Genomic DNA, 17497 nt, shown 5'->3' on the forward strand with positions numbered 1-17497 from the left:
TGCAGCATGCTGAAGCGAGGGGATATGTTTCCACATTAAAACCCTTTAGGAGATCAGACAAGATACAGTCACATTTAGCCATGGGAAATGTGGTCGTTGTGCGGGGTGAAACTAATCCTATTAGCCAAAATTAGCTATTCTATCAAATTATGTTCTTGTCCGTAATGATTAACAGTTGTAGACATGTTTTGAATACGAGTTGGCACCATTACCAACAGCATTATTCAACGATGGGACCAATAGAAAACCCAACAAGGCTGCGTTAAGGACCATGAGGGAGATATTGTGTCCTTCTACGGATTGTCTTCCACTAGCTTCAAACCTTGTGATAGATGGTGGGCATCTTCTTCACATGGTAGTTTGGCAAAAACCGGCTATTTTCTCTGACATTTTTGTAAGGCGTACCAGACATACATTGTGTAAAACATTACGGAAATAAAGTCATTGTTTTTTTTGACTGATTCCAGGAAAGTACGATGAAGGATGTAGAACACGTTAGGCGAACGTTTAAAGCGACATCTGCCGAAGTTCTTGTTGGTTCTGATGTGCAAGTGGTATCCCAGCAGCATCCATTCTTATCCAACGCGACCAACAAAACAAGGCTCATTGATCAATTAGTAATCCATCCAAACAGAAACTGAATACAAGCGGTCCATGCGAAAGCTGATGCAGACCGTCTAATTGTCCAAACAGCCATCCTACTAGCCAATGAAGAAAAAACTCTGCAATTGTTGGAAAGAACACTGAGGCATTCGTCCTTTTATTGACCCTTACTGACCCTGACAAATATATCTTAATGCTCATTCCACTTTCAAAAGCTCATTAGCAAAAGATATTTTCATCCACAGCACTGCAAAATAGTATGGACAATGTCAACGAGCATCTTGTTTTCCTGCATTCTATGTCCGGTTGTGATACCACGTCAGCAACCTACAGGAAAGGGAAGATACAAGCATTCAATGTTCTGGAGAAATCACCAATTCTTTGTCAACCAGTGTAATTGTATGTGTTCAATCGGGCGGAATCCACACAGATGGAAATCGTCAAAGCTGGATAGGAATTTTTTGTAGCCCTATATATGGAGCAAAAAGTGGTCAGGGACTCAAAAGAACTCGATACAAACAGTACCTGAAAGTAATATCAAAACGTCTTGAATTTTAATTTGACCTTTCAACACTTCTACAAACTTCTGAAGCTGCTAGAGAGCACAACCTTAGATTGTACCACCAGGGTCAAGAATGGCTAGGGGGTTCTCTTCCACCTACAGAGTGGGTATGGAAAAAGAACGAAATAGGTACATTTACTCCAATTCCTACTTCAATGCCCCTTTACCTGACAACCTCCTCAACTTGATAAGATGTGCATGTAAGACTGGATGTAACAGGTATTGTGGGTGCCTGAAAATGGGTTATCTTGTTCACGATTGTGTATCTACTGCACCAACGGTTGTGGTCACGGGATCAATGCCACATCAGTACTAAATTAATGAAGAAGGGGACATTAATGTACCTGATTTACCAACCCAGTTCCGTTCTGACCGGGAAGTCAACACAACCGACATCCAAATGATTCCATTCCACTTTGCAGCAAGAGGAAAAAGTCACATAAAAGAAAATAGTTTTTATAACTCACGAACTTATCAATTGTCTAACAGAATATATTCAGTTTTTTTGGAGTTTATATAAAAAAGAAAAATATTACGTATGAAATAAAAGTAAGTTATAAAAGTAATACTAACACAACGGTTTATTTACTATTAGTAATTTAATTCCATTTACATAATTTTATTACAGTAACCACCACCACCATGATGCGGTTTAAAACTTAGGCTGCAATCACATGTCCAGCGTCAATATGACGGCATACTTATAGACCAAAAACAAATATAATTACATATTCTTGTGTACCTTGACTTGTTCTATAAGATTTAATCAGAGAAGTTTTATCCCCGATGAGTAAAAGAGGTCTTAAATCAATTTTGAATGCAAGACCAGTATTACCCTCCAATTATTTTTGTTTAATTTTTAGCAAAAAAATTTGCAATTTCCATACAAAACTATATATAATGGCTTTAAATATTTTAATTACATGCCGACAAATAATTTTGAAGAAACTGCACGTTTTTATCACAATTGGGAGTGGTTTTATGCTTGAATATGTGACACAAGGGGGGAAATCCATTATGGCGGCCATTTTCCAAGATGGCGGCATGTTGCCCAAGTGGGATTTTTTGGGAATTTTAGTATGATAATCCCAGCTGTACGTACAACATTTCCACCAATTTTCAGCCTGATAAATTAAAATTCTGGAATCCAACACTATTTTCCTGCACTAATAGAGGAATTTTATGAATACAACAAAATTATGAAGCAGTAGTGATAGTTTTTTTTTTTAAATTTATAATTGTATTGTTTTTTTAGTTTTATATTTGACGCCATTTCTTGTAATGACATGTACAAGGACAAATAAAGTGATTTGATTGATTGATTGATTGATTGATTGATGATGGGAGTGAAAACGATCCATGGGGTGTAAATACATGACGGGAGATCTTAGCACGTTGACATTTCTCACAGGCTCGGGCCCAGTTTCGACAGTCTTGTTGAATTCGGGGCCAAACAAAGCGATTAGAAACAAGTTTTGCCGAAGCTTTGATGCCAGGGTGACTTAGATTGTGTATAGAATTAAAAACTGAGCGTCTAAGGGGCTCAGGGACAAAGGGTCGTTGTACTGAAGTTGTTGTGTCACAGTATACATCAAGGTCTGTTCCAGGAATTTTGACAAGCTTCAAATTAAGAGATGTCTCTCCCTTAAGGATCTCTTGTAGCTCAGGGTCAGAGTCTTGATGATGTGCCAAAGTTTTGGCATCTACAATGCTGGGAGCCGTAGTTGACAATGAATCTACACGAGAAAATGCGTCAGCTACTAGGTTGGCCGATCCAGAAACATGTCTTATGTCTGTAGTGAATTGTGAAATGAATGTTAGTTGGTTTTGCTGAACAGGAGGTAGTTTTTCACGTTTTTGACTGAAGGCAAATGTTATTGGCTTGTGGTCTGTGAAAACTATGCAATGATTTGCCTCAAGGTAGTGACGAAAGTGACGAATGGCGGCATATACAGCGAAAAGCTCACGGTAATAGGCTGGCCAAAGGGATTGTTTTGGTGTCAGTTTCTGTGAAAAGAAAGAGAGAGGTTCCCATGTTTTATTGTCAACCATCTGCTGGAGAGCAGCTCCTACATGGGTACTCGAGGCATCACAGAACAATGCGAGAGGGGCCTTGTGGTCAGGGTGAACAAGCAAGGTAGCATTGGAGAGATGTTCTTTGCAGGATAAGAATGCAGCATCCAATTCAGGAGTCCAATTTACAGGTTGGTTTCCACGTAGAGATGAGAGGGCATCATGGAGAGCTGCTTGTTGCTTGGCTGCTGAAGGAATGAATCTGCGGTAGAAATTCAACATGCCAAGAAAACGACGCAAACCTTTTGCAGTAGAGGGACGGGTGAATTGTTGCAGAGCCTCAACACGTTCAGGAAGTGGTCGAGTACCAGCAGATGATACCTCATATCCTAGGAAGGTAACCTTTGGAGCTTTCAAAACAGTCTTATTTACGTTAACGAGTATGCCATAATCAGAAAACCGATTGAATAGAGTTCGTAGATGGGCTTCATGTTCAGTCTCATCCTTAGAGAAAACTAAGACGTCATCTATATAAGGAAAGCAGAAGTCTAAACCAAAAACTACTTCATCGATGAAACGCTGAAAAGTTTGTCCTGCGTTGCGGAGGCCAAAGGACATGAAGGGGAATTCAAACAATCCAAAGGGGGTTGTAATGGCTGTCTTCGGGATGTCTTCAGGGTTGACAGGGATTTGTGTGTAGGCCTTCACTAGGTCGATCACAGAGAAATACTTGCAACCTCTGAGAGAATGGGTGAAATCGTGGATATGTCTAACAGGATATCTGTCAGGAATAGTCCTAGCGTTGAGAGCACGGTAGTCTCCACAGGGGCGCCATCCATCAGGTTTCTTAGGGACCATGTGAAGGGGTGATGACCAAGGTCCATCAGATCGACGTGCAGTACCATCGGTGAGCATGGCATCAAACTCGGCTTTGGCTATAACAAGCCGATCAGGGGCGAGTCGACGTGGACGAGATGAAACTGGGGGGCCAGGGGTCGTTTTGATGTAATGCAAGGTTGAATGGAGCACTTTTCTTGGTGTACCAGAGGGTCGGGTAATCATGGGAAATTCTGCCAGTATTGATGAAGTTGGAGAATTGGGTGTGATAGTTTTTATGCTGAAATGAGGGATTGAGGTACATTGACAAAGAACAGAAAGGTTTGTTACACTGTCAATCAACCGTTGATTACGACAGTCAGGAAGCAATCCAAAGTGTGCTAAAAAGTCAGATCCTATAATCGCTGTATTAACATCAGCAATGACAAAATTCCATGTAAAAGCTCGTTTCAGCCCTAAGTTTAATGTTAATGTCATCATACCGTAGGTGTGAATGGCAGAGTTGTTTGCTGCACGAAGTTCATATTCTATATGCTTTTGGTTCTTACAAACGAATGATTTAGGGAGGCAGCATATGTCGGATCCAGTGTCAATCAAAAATTTTGTATTAGTTGTACGGTCGACGATTTGTAGGCGGCGCCCTCCAGCTTGGCAGTCAGCTGACGCCATCACTGGCTGTCTTTGGAGTTTGTCGGAGAAGTGAAATTGCATGGTGGAATGCACTTCTCAGCTTGATAGCCAAAACGCTTGTGGTACCAGCATAGATTGGTTTGCTCTGTAGTGTCAGAGGAGCTACCTGCGTGATAACGACTACTAGACAAACTCCTCTGACGTGACCTAGGTCGCCTGTCACGTAGGGAATCAACATCTTTACGCATATTTTTCATTTGCAACTCCAAAGCAGATAATTTTGATAAAACTTCTGTTAATTTTGGGTCATCAGAAAATGAAGATTTAGGATTTGGTGAATTAACGGCATTCAAAGATGTAGGCATACTAGTGAGAGAATGGCAAAAAGATGCGTTAGGTTGGACTGCTAGAATTTTGTCGGCAGTAATTGCAAGTGTGTCAGTTTGGGCACTTGTTTGGACTTGCAAAATACTTTGTACATGAGCAGGAAGTCTCTGCATCCAAATAGTTTTCAGTAAACTATCTTGGATTGTGGTCGAACCTACTAGTGATCGAAGGTGGCGTAGGAACTGAGAAGGAGTTTTGTCACCTAGTTCCTCCTCCATCAATAGCTGACGAATGCGTTGCTCCTCAGATAGAGACAACCGTCTGATTATTTCAGACTTAAGAGTAGAGTAAGGAGTTTCAACAGGTGGATCTATTATAAGATCCTCCACTTCATTAGCATAGCGCTCATCAAGATGTGAAATTACATACGAGTATTTAGTTGTTTCACTCGTGATGTGAGCCAGTGTAAACTGAGCCTCAACTTGGGCAAACCAGAGCCTTGGTTTCTCTTTCCAGAATGGTGGAAGTTTTATGCTTACCCGGTGGATGTGATGATCTTCATGTCGTTCGTCGGAATGGGCTGTATGATCTGGCTGATGCTGTGGTAGAACTGGTGGAAGATCAGGTAGGTTGGCTTCTTGAGGATGTACAGAAATGTGATTTTGTTCTTGTCTTCCATTCAAATCTTGAAGTTGTCTTTGTAGGTTGGCATTCTCACTCTCTAATTGAGCTAGGCGCTCCAAAAGTTCTTGGTCCATGGCGTAAAACGATAATTTGGGGAAAGGTGAAAAATAAATGAAGTTTTGGTAGAAGGTTGAAATTCAATGTAGGAAAAACATCAATTTAGTTTGAAATAATTTACTTGTTAGTCGGGGTCACCATTTCTAGCGGATAGACGCACTAAAACAAATCATTCTAGTAAAAGGTCATTTAATTTATAGAGAATAGTTAAGTAGTGTAATCCACTAGATTCAAATCAGAAAAACTGTTGTTACCTAGGTTGCTAGGATAACAAAAAAATAAACAAATGATTAAAGTAAATACAGAACACATGGTTATTGTGTTAGACAGTTTAGTGGCACCACAACTTTATATGACTTGAAAAACTAAATTTTAGTTTTCCGAAAACATTCAAAGTTAGATCTAATTTTTGTACTTTACTATAATATGATGGTATGTATTTATAGGAAATATATTTCTGAATACTGAAATATACATATATATACAGAAATATAAACAAATAAAGGTTCCAGAAGCATTATTCTGGCGTGAGACACACATACCATTGTAGGCTAGGCTATGATTTAGGCCTAGGCTACTAGGCATAACCTCTAAACAACCACTATTTCAATTACACAAATTTGGACATAAATAATAATACTTACCCAGTGTGATATGGAAATACTATTACTAACTCATACACCACCTGACAATAGGAGTACAATTCTTTTACACTAAAACACTAGCCTCTAATGAAAATTAGCACAGGTAATAATGTAGCCGCACTGTAAACCTTACTTAGATTCTAGCGAACAGAACACAAACAACTTGTTTTTCCAGTTACAACTGATGTGTCACCTGAATCTCAATACTGAAAGGCACCAAAACATAGAGATAGAACGTTTTCTTAGCTTAAAATAGGTATGACAGTCATCACTCTATGTCAATTATCAACATATTTATTCGTGATTTAGAAACCGCCGTTATAGCGGCGCTTGGGCAAAATAGCCAACTAACAAAGCAGCTAAAAAACTAAACTAGCTAACTAAAAAAAAAAATCAGACTTCCTAACGTCGTATGACAAAGTTCTCTATACCTACGAGAATAAAGAACAACTGAAGTTCCTTCCAATGGTACCAACCACTTCCTGTATAGGCCAAAATTAAGACTTGTAGATTTTTTTCAAGAAAACGTGTTTTACGAGATTTTCTCGATCTCAGCTCGATAATGTTACACGCGGAAAAAATTTTCCAAATTATAATAGCAATTATATTGATCTGCTAGTGCTACAAGGTGTGTTTATATATGAAAATAAAAGTTCAGAATCTCCTCTTTCCAACGGTATCAAAACTATTATGCTTCTGGATCATTTTCGTTGCGTGATAAGCGTTTGAAAAAAAATGTCCGAAACGGCGTTTGGGCACCGAGCTCTCATATCAGAACGCCATTTAAACGGCACAAGGCAGTCCTAGGGTTAAATAAAAAACCAACCATTTAGTTGTATAAAATATTACATTTAATTTCTTTGGATCAGCTGTCTGAAATTGTGAAATAAGCAATTTGGCAGTTCTTCTTATTTACATTGAAATGTCAAAGCAAATGTAAACATTGTGATTATTCTCATTGCAGCCATGGAGACCAATCAATATTTACTTTTAAAATCCTCACCTCAGAACTTTTAATGCCAAAACGGCAAAGCCCATGGTCAGTATCAAATTGTGAATAGTCCTATGACCATCCTTGGTATGGTAGCTATATTTTTGTAAAATTTAAGCCCAGTCAGTTCAGTGTTTTTAACGTTAAATAGTAATACACATACAGACAAACACCATTATATTATATATATAGTAAAGTATAGTATAGATTAGATGGTGATTTATGTTCTATTAATTGTAAGTCTAGAAATGTAAGTTTTGGTGTATGGATTAAAAACTCTAAAAACTTCACTTTCAACTGACATAGGCCCCAAAAATCAGGTGGAAGGGAATGAGTCAACAGGTAATAGGCTAAACCTTATGATCAGCATAATAGTAAATGATGATAACTGAAGCAGATTCTAATCAATGTTTGTATTATTGCAGTTGGTGCGGAGATTCATTCGTCAGAGTTTGGAGCTCGTTGCACGATCAGGATGGCGCGACTCTGAGGTCAAACAACTCACCCACGTGTATCACCAGACGCTCACCTCCGCACCTATGGGTCTCAACATGCATATCATAGAGGTCTTCTGTGAGGAGCTGGCTAAGGTAGAGATAATTCACATCGAAATCACCTAAAAAATGTGTGCCATTTACATCGATTTGTGGAAATATGGAAATCAGATATCAATTGTGTCAATTAGAGTGGTCAGCAGGGTAGTGTGCACACAAGAACCCCTTCCTCACCTCTTGCGCTTTTATTTTGTAATAATAATTTCATCAATTGATTGCTGTGAGATTAAAAGTCTAGTGGTGTAACTCTCTGTCTGTGCTGTTTAGATCATCTCTCATACAGTACCTCACTACACGCCTTCCTGGTTAAACCAATCTTTAGGAAATGTAATGAAATATTTATGTAATACAAAGTCTACAAAATTGTGATTTTTGAACACATCATGAGTCACATCATAACTGGCAAAAGTACTGGCCAACATTCGGATCTGTTCAGGACTTTTGCTTGTTCCAACAACACAGTTCATCTCCCAAACACTAATGATTTGTTTTCTTTGTAAGATTGTACTTTTGAATATGATCATTCTCATTATTATTCAACTAAAATCTTGAAAAGATTTTCTCAATCAAATTCATAAGAAAATTCTAATTAGGCCTATTTATTTTCTAGTTAACATATGATATGTCAGTAGGTAGCATGTTTACATCATGCTAACACAATCTTTGACTAAGTATAGAACAAGAAATTCCATTTCCATTAATTAAAATAAACGTATTTGGATTGAGCCACCAATGAACACGGATGTGAATTACTGATTTCTGTTGAATACGCCAACATTTATACCAAGCCATACTGTAAGCACAAAAACTAGTTTTCAATTTTAGACTGGAGCATACTATACAGTAGACTCCCTCTTATCTGGACTCCTCGGGACCGAGGCCAGTCCGGATAATGGTTTTTCCGGTTAAACCGACGTCCCCAAAATCTCATTAACCCTTTTGCTGCCGACGAGCGCAAATGCGCACGTCGGGGTTTGTGCTAAAATGGCCGACGTGCGCAATAACGCTCGTTGGCTATCAGGCGAAAATTGCCGACGTGCGTTATAAAGCACGTCAATGTTTTCTAACTTACCTTATATGCTTGGCCTTATATGCTTTCCAAACCCTTCCAAATTCGACTCGGATTATTTGCAGACTATAACGAAGCTGTTTGCAGACGATTTTATACGGTATGAGACTATAACCAACGAAGTTACATAGTTTGAGTTTGCTCTTGGTCTGTGCGTTGCTGATTACTTCTCTACTGTGTCTAGATCGTTTGTCATCTGTGTTTAGTTGAGTTTTGCGAATGGAAAGGTGTTTGTTATTGTTTGTGTTTACTAGTGGACTAGTGCTATAAAAGTAATGTTGTGATGAAGGTAAGGGCATGAAAGTTTGTTTGTGTAATAACTTATGCATGCTCTACAAACTAAAATAATAACATTTATGCATGTGTTTGGTTAGTTTGAGTTTTAGTAAAAATGAGTAATAGACGAGTTAGGTCACCGGTGAGTGAAAATACAATAATAAACAACCTATTGGGTGACGGTGTGAATGTTGACGATGGTGATGTGAGTGATAGTTTTGTAGACAATATTTCTGAGTCGAGCTCAGAACCCAGTTCAGATTCTGAAAGTGAAGGATTAGGTCCAGAATTTGAGGACGATACGGACGAAGACCCTGATTACATAGTAAATTCAGACCCCTCTGACGACTCAGAAGATGAAATCCCCCAACCTAGACATAGGCCTAGGCCTACTCCCACTGCTGATGTCCACAGTACAGTCGACGAAGTTATTGACGATGTTGTAAACAACTTCACAATTCCAGAAGGTGATGTAATGGAAATGGAAGATGTACTTTATGCTAATCTAAATGACCCTGACGCTGATGAACATCTTGGATGGGATCCCCTTGATGAAGGTAACGATCCTGGTTTTGACCACACTTTTCCTTTTGACGAATTGCCTGGGCCAAAACATTGTCCCCCACATGATGCACCTCCAATATCGTACTTTAATTTATTTTTTACTGTAAATCTCCTGAATTCTTTTGTGCTAAGAACCAACCAGTATGCCAGGGACTACATCACTGCACATATACATAACTTGACTCCAAATTCACGTGCCAGGGATTGGAAAAATGTCACCCTGCCGGAAATGAAGGCCTTCATTGCCACAATTTTGATTATGGGTCTTGTAAGAAAGCCAACTATTCAAAGCTATTGGTCGACAAAATCATCACTTCAAACACCTTGGTTTGGAAAAATGTTTAGTAGGAACAGGTTTGAGTGTCTATTGCAATTTTTTCACATAGTCGACAATAGCACTTTGGCTAAACCAGGTGATCCAAATTATGACCCCTGTGCTAAATTTAACCCCCTATTGGATCATGCAAACAGGATTTTTAGGACTTATTACACCCCTCATCGTGAGATATCAATTGACGAAAGCCTGGTTGGCACTAAGAGTCATTCACAAATTATGCAATACCTGCCCAACAAGCACCACCATCGTTGGGGCATCAAAATGTGGATGTTGTGTGACTCTGTCTCCAGGTATTGTTTGGCTTTTTTTTTGCTACAAAGGAAATAAGAACAAGAGAAAATCAACTGGCCTTGCATTCAAAGTTGTCACCAAGCTTTTAGAGATAGGTCAGTATTTGCGAAAAGACTACCATCTCTTCCTTGACAATTTTTTTACGAGCATCCCTCTGGCGAACCACCTTTACGAAAACCAAACCTACATGACTGGCACAATTAGGAAAAATAGAAAAGGAATACCTCCACAGCTGAAAGAAAAGTTTGCTGTTGGCCAGAAGACGTATTTGCGGAAGGAGAACACGCCTTTTTTGGGATATCGAGAAAAAGCTTCTCAAAAGAAACCAGTGCTTTTACTCTCTACAAAAGCATCTGCAAAGTCAGTGGAAGTAAGAAGTAGGAAAAGACATGAAGAAAACCCAAAAGTGAGACCTGAAATTATAGATACTTACAATATGTATATGGGGGGGATTGATGGCTCAGACCAAATGCTCTACTGTTATTTAGATGAGCGCAGAACTGTCAAGTACTGGAAGAAGGTTGTGTTTAATATATTTGGCAGGATGATTCTCAACTCGTATATCATTTACAAGGAAAATTGTTCTGGTAAATTACTGTCAAGATTTAACTATACCAACTCCATAATTGAAGAGCTCTCTACTGATTGGCTAATGCTGAAGAACCAGCCACATGTTGCTGAGGTGGGCGGTGGCGGAGACGCTGGACAAGCTTCTGGATTCGGCCTAGAATCTCTACCCGGAAGAATGTTAAGAAATTGTTCTGTGTGTAGCCTACAAAGTACAAGTGCAGGAGGGACCAGGAAGAGGAGCAGGACTGTTTGCAAGAGATGCAAGAAAGGGGTTCATCCTACATGTTTCGGTGAACACAAATGCCAATGATCGGAACTTTTTCATTTGTAAATATTGTAAATATTCTTTTAAATTTATTTGTAGGCTACATAAGTTTTTTTTCCATTATTTCAGCTCTCTAGCAATGTACATTATTGTGAATTACAAAACATTTAGGCCACTTGTGTATATATGATCATGAACAAACTCTTACTAAAGTGTTTTCACCTAAACGTGTAAACTTTTTATTTGACGAAATTTCGAAAAAAAATCACAACTTCTACAATTTTCAAGGTAAGGGCATGAAAGTTTGTTTATGTAATAACCTATGCATGCTCTACAAACTAAAATAATTACATTTATGCATGTGTTTGTTTTAGGTATAGTTTTTATACGCCAAACCTAAAAAATAAAATATAAAAAAAATTTTGACTATATAAATTTATGTTCAAAAAAAATTTTTTTTTTCCTAAAATATTTATTATATGTTTTTATGAAGACTGGTTGTTTATTAGAAACAAAACAAGGCCTTATTTATCAAATTCTGATGGAAAATAAAAAAAATACACAAGTTTTTGTGAAATACTGAATTTTCCTCAAATCAGGCCTGGCAGTCTTCGCATATTAGCCTTACCTTAGACCCGGCATTTTTCAAGTAACATATAAAAAACCGGTTGGCAGTAAAAGGGTTAAAACGGACTGTTTAAATGCATACTCATACAGTATTTGACTTAAATTAGGAGAGCATTGTATTTAGACACATAATCACTGGTCTCAAATCTTTCCCACGAGAACATTCGTTTCAGTACCGCCCACTTCCTGCCGATCTAGTCCGGTTAAACCGATGTGCTGATAAAAATTATCCGCATAAAGAGATGTTACTTCTACCGAGTGTGGTCCAGTTAAACCAATGTCCGGTTAAAAGGTGTCCGGATAAGAGGGAGTCTACTGTAGTAAGGGTTCTCAAGCTTTTTTGCTCCACGTCTCCTTTAGAATCCTGAATTTTCTTCCCGCCCTATGCCCCCACTCACCATATTAAGCTTAAATCATATTTAATTGTAGGATTATAATCCCTGAGTGTAATCAATTATCTGTGCCGGTACTCTATTGATACATTTTTTAAAGTTTTTTAATATGGACTAGAGCTACTACTAGGCTACTCTACTAATTTGAAGTACAGCCCCGTGGTCAAAAACTAGCTGTCATAAGTTTTGCAAAAGTGTTTTAATATATAAGATTAAATCCCAAATTAATTTGATATTAGTTTTGCTTTATTTTTATTTATTATTTTTCTAGGTGCCCTCACACCTTGAAATCCTTCTACGCCTATAAGGCTTGAGAACTACTGCTCTATAGGCTTGTCAACTATGTTCTTTTTAAATAAACGATAGGCTACAGCTGATCTATATAGATATGATGCTAGGCCTACTTCAGTATCCTAAAGTCAATGATATTGTGTAAGCATTTATTTTTCTCCTTAAAGGTACATAATCTTTAAATTAGGAAATAATTTTAAAAAAAGTCACAACAACTCTACAGAAAGAGTAAGTATTTCGTGTTTTTTGAAAAAGACATTATTGCCACACTACAATGTAAGCAGGTGTTGTTTTTTAAAAGGGGATCAGTTAAGCCAACTGAAGTACAAATTAGTATCAATTACTCTTAAACGTTTTTTTTTCTTTTCGAAATAACTTATGAGATCTTTTGATAGGCTTTCAACAAAGCCAAACGATATATCAATACAGGTTTTGACTAGCACATTGCACATTCACAAATAAATCTAGGAATGGTTTAAAAATTTTAAATTTCAAAAACTGTTTTAATTGTGTTGAAGTGTTGTGATAAAACATTGTAGCTTACTGTATATTAAGCCTGTGTTGTGATTGTATGTATTGTTTGGATACTTCTTACCTCCAATATTTGTTGCTGGTAGTGTGGTGAAAAGTATCATATGCGACTCATCCGGGTACATGTTTGGGGTACTGGCATAAAGCCTGCGCTTGACAAGCCTAACATAGAAACTATCACGCTTGTACCGTAAACACATACTTGTCAGATGTAGCACAGTACTTTTTCTTCAGCTTTTGTTTAAAGATATTTTTGTAGATTTTCCTAATCATGGCAATCTTTGGAAAAAGGCTGTTCTAAATACGATGTACCGCTACTTGTAATTTTAATGTTAGTGACAGAGTATGAACAGTGAGTGGGTGGACCCAGAGAGGCTTTTGGTAGAAGTAAAATGCTTTAATCTTGAACTGTCTAAAATAAGACTTTGAATTTTTAATTTTTATAAAATATGATTATAAAATATAATTTTACATTTTTTAAATGCACTTTTGCCAATATTTCCTTTATTATTAGTATGTCTTTTTGTAGTCTTTTCAATTGAGCTCACTATTAATATTTAGTTAGCAAAAGCTTGGTTTGAACCAAAGTTTTGGCAGATATTCTGTTTTGGTTTACATTTTTTGAAAGCACCTGACACTTTTCTCTCTTGTATCCAGGTGGGGAAAGGCGAACTGTCTAGTTCCACAATCCTACAGTTTATCACAGTGTTTGCCAAGGTCATGGCGAATTTGAAAGACGGCCGAATGATTTCCCAGATCATGAGATATGTTTTCTTGCACCTCATTCGTCAAACAGAACTGGGAATCGAACATCATATGAAGGAACAGGCCTGGAAGGAGGTATGTAAAAGTAGCCTATATACTCACGATAGAGCAATAATATATACAGACTAAATTATCTGTTTTCGAAAATGTTCAAACAGTTATGGTTAAACAACTAAATCCTAATTCAATGAGCTAGGTTGGCTTTTCTTCGAATGGAGCAATATTGTAAATTTTTGTTTGCAAAAACCTTAAGAAATTTTCTACGATCACAATGAGTTATTCACTGCTTTAGTTACCTTCAAAAAGTCCCGACTCAGCTATTCAAATACACTTTGATTAAGATTTTTAAAAAATTGCTATTTAAACACGGCCAAAGCTAAAAACTGTGTTGAGTTATGAATATGCTCAATATATTTTAATGTGCTGCTTTGTTGCTTGCTACCAGTGGCGGCATTTCCATAAGGGCCAAGTGAGCCGGGCCCACCCAAAATAAACACTAAAGTATATTTTTAAATTCTTAATGGGTTATTTGGTTAATATTATTCAATAAACTGAGATTTAAATTAATTTTGAACTTTAAAGGGTCATAACTTTTGTTGAAATACAATGCAATCATCTCGTAACACATTGGAGAGCCACGGATTTCAAGCCCTTCTAGCCACCATAAGAACGTAAGACAAGGCAACGCCAGCCGGCGGCGCTTGACTATCAGGACTATCAGGGACCAATGCATTGGTATATGGAGCAGAAGGGCTGATTTGAGCTGGCCCAATGGACGTTGATTCTCAATATTATCGCTGGGCGTGCTGAGCGCTAGTGTAGCTTTAAATGTTTACATCTCAATTCCCGCCGCCCGTGTATGTTATACACCAACCTGCAAATGGGTTGTATTGTAGTTGTATGAAATATTTTATGAACTAATAAGTTAACACTTTTAGTTAGTTTCGTGATATTATTACAGTATGTAGCCATACTACGATTTTGTGGGTTTTAGTGATCATTTAAATGTAAAGGCGTGATGGTGTGGTGATGTTATTGTGAAGTGGGTGTTCGTGGTTCAAATGGGGTTAGGCCTACTTCAACGGTACTGCAATCTTCAGAGTTGTGAGTAATTATTAAAAAATGCAGTTCTTGCCATAATTTAAATTGTACATTTTCAGACTAATTGTATGTTTGTAGATAGATAGTTTTGAGCAGGCCAATCAATGCCTATTAGTTTTTAATTATTTAGCCTAATTTCAATAACATGTTTAGTAGAGGAGTAGGGTAGACGTAGAGTAGACATAAGAGAAACACTAGACCTACTAAGTAAATTACTTAAAATAGTCTACTAAATTAATAGAATTATTTATAGTTTCAGCAAAATATTAGTTATATTTTAATATTATCATAGATAAAACATACTCCCTTAGTAGATTTCTCATCCTTATGGAACAGCTGAAGACAATTTTATTGTTCATGTACGGTTTATGTAGAGGTCGTGTTTTGTTTACAATTTGTTTCCCGTTATTACAGCCATTTAAAACCTCGTTTAACCAAATAATACGATCTAATCATAAACAATAACTTGTGCCCTAGTTATATAACCAAAAAGTAAAGCACAAATCAAGAAATTAACCCTAAAATAATGGAAACAAAGTTTCATCGACACTAGCGCCTTTGTGTCACGTACATGAACTAGACACGAAAAACGTGCTTCAAAATTTACAATGGGGTGAGAAGTCTACTTGTGTTGGTTAGTCTATGATATTATTAACTCACAGTTGTGATGATTGACACACGGTGGTAGGCCTAACTTAATTTTGTTTAATTTTAGCTTTTGAAAATGAATCAAGTGGATAATTGTTTAACATTAAACTTTTCTAACCTAGCTCTTGAGGAAAAATTAGCAATTAAAAAGCTAGGATCTCACCAACCTAAAGGCTTTACATTTTCTCAAGAAGATGGTCCTAAGAAAATTAGAACATTTTGCACTTCTTGGTTTGAGAAAAAACCTTGGCTTACGGAAAGTATGAGCAAAGGGAGTCTGTTTTGTTTTTATTGAGCGAAGCTCACTTTCCCTCACTTTGTAACTTCTTTGTAAGAGCATCAGAATGTAATGGCTTGACCAATTGATATGAAATTTGGCCAACAGCTAAAAAATACTGAGCAAAATGTTTTGGTAAAAAATATTTGCAAATTTCCTTCTGGATTTTATTTTACGGGTCTCACAATTTCACTTGTTATTTTAATGTAAGTTGAAAGAAAAATTATATTGGGTTTATGACATATGGGTTTATCTCGTTTCATTTAAATAAGATAAACATATGTTAATTGTTTGTAATTGTTATGTTTACATTTCAATGTTTACTTTCATCCTAGGTTAAAGTTGGAATGTAACAGTTTATCAATGGAAGTAACAGTTATGCTATATTTGTTTTGAGCATGCCTCAAAGGCCACGTCGTAATATCGGTCGTCGCACCAATAATGCAAATATTGTAAGAGAGTGGCGTCGTGAACAAGAAGAACCAGATGAAGCAGTGGCGGAAGAAGCTGATAATGATGGCAGTTAGCTAATCATTTCCAATATGAATTAGATGCACTAAAATTTTACACTCACACTAACTGTCATCGCCAACAACTAACAGCTTCAAACCAATCACCGATTTGTTCGCGTTGTCGTTCAAATGCAACTAAATTCGCGGCGTTAAATAATATGGATGTGTCAAGTGTCCCAAACGAATTAACTGATCTGACGATTGTAAAACAAATGTTGATTGCACGAGTACATCCCGCTATGTGCATTTACAAAGTACAAGCAAATGGTCAGGATGGCCAGTTTCACTACAAAGGTAACATCAATAATGTTGAGCAAGATATTAATGAAATAGCATCTGTCTTACCTACACTGCCCGAAAACTTAAGTCATCATTGTCCAACGTCAAGGCGTCTTTGGCCATATCGATTTCAAAGTTCGACGTGAAAAACTACAGTAAGCACTTATTTGGCTGAAGGCAAATAACCCATTCTATTTTGACATAACCATTAAGGCCGGTCTACACGCAAGGATTTCGCGAACGTTTTATCTGCGCAGGTAAAACGTTGCAGTCAAGTCGTTGCAAAGAAATGCGTCCACACGGTACAGGTTTCAGCACCAACTTTAATAGTGCAGTTTTGTGATAACTTTCAGTGTATGTGCATGTAATATCATGGAAGATGTGTTTCTGCTGGCAATTTCTGCAGCCAGTGTTACAAGTAAGCAAAGAAATAAGTCTGAGAGACGACGGCGCTCGTATGGTCAAGACGTTGGTTACTAAAAAGACAACAAACTTCATAATAGTTTCTCTGTTCACGTTTGAATCTACTGCTTTGTATTTTTCAAAAGAATCTAAGTCTTTTTTCTTATCACAGTCACTATATTCCTTACTCTTGACCCTCCATAAATTAAGGTCACTTCTGGACAGTTCGATGAATTCAACAATAAAATCACGGGAACATTGGCGAAGATCTGCGATCGTAATTAAAAATACCCCCGCCGCAGCAAACCTGCCGTCTAAGCGAATTTCCATTTGGCCGAATTGATTTTCAATTGATCTATTTAAATAACATTAGGTTTAACGAGTACCTAGGTTTGCTG

The 17497-nt window shown here is 37.4% G+C and overlaps 1 protein-coding gene across 1 annotated transcript in view; it reads left to right on the top strand.

The window, feature by feature from the left end:
* LOC128982168 (ribosomal RNA processing protein 1 homolog A-like) overlaps positions 1 to 17497 on the top strand; it is a 53146-nt gene that overhangs the window by 21247 nt on the left and 14402 nt on the right. Inside the window, exons 4-5 of the mRNA XM_054401225.1 lie at positions 7774 to 7938; positions 13773 to 13955. Of these exons, the coding sequence (XP_054257200.1) occupies positions 7774 to 7938; positions 13773 to 13955 (348 nt within the window). The remainder of the gene's footprint in view (positions 1 to 7773; positions 7939 to 13772; positions 13956 to 17497) is intronic.

Source organism: Macrosteles quadrilineatus, unplaced genomic scaffold (assembly GCF_028750875.1).
Source record: "Macrosteles quadrilineatus isolate MER2022 unplaced genomic scaffold, UCM_ALF_1.0 Scaffold_143__1_contigs__length_268001, whole genome shotgun sequence".
Taxonomy (NCBI): Eukaryota; Metazoa; Arthropoda; class Insecta; order Hemiptera; family Cicadellidae; genus Macrosteles; species Macrosteles quadrilineatus.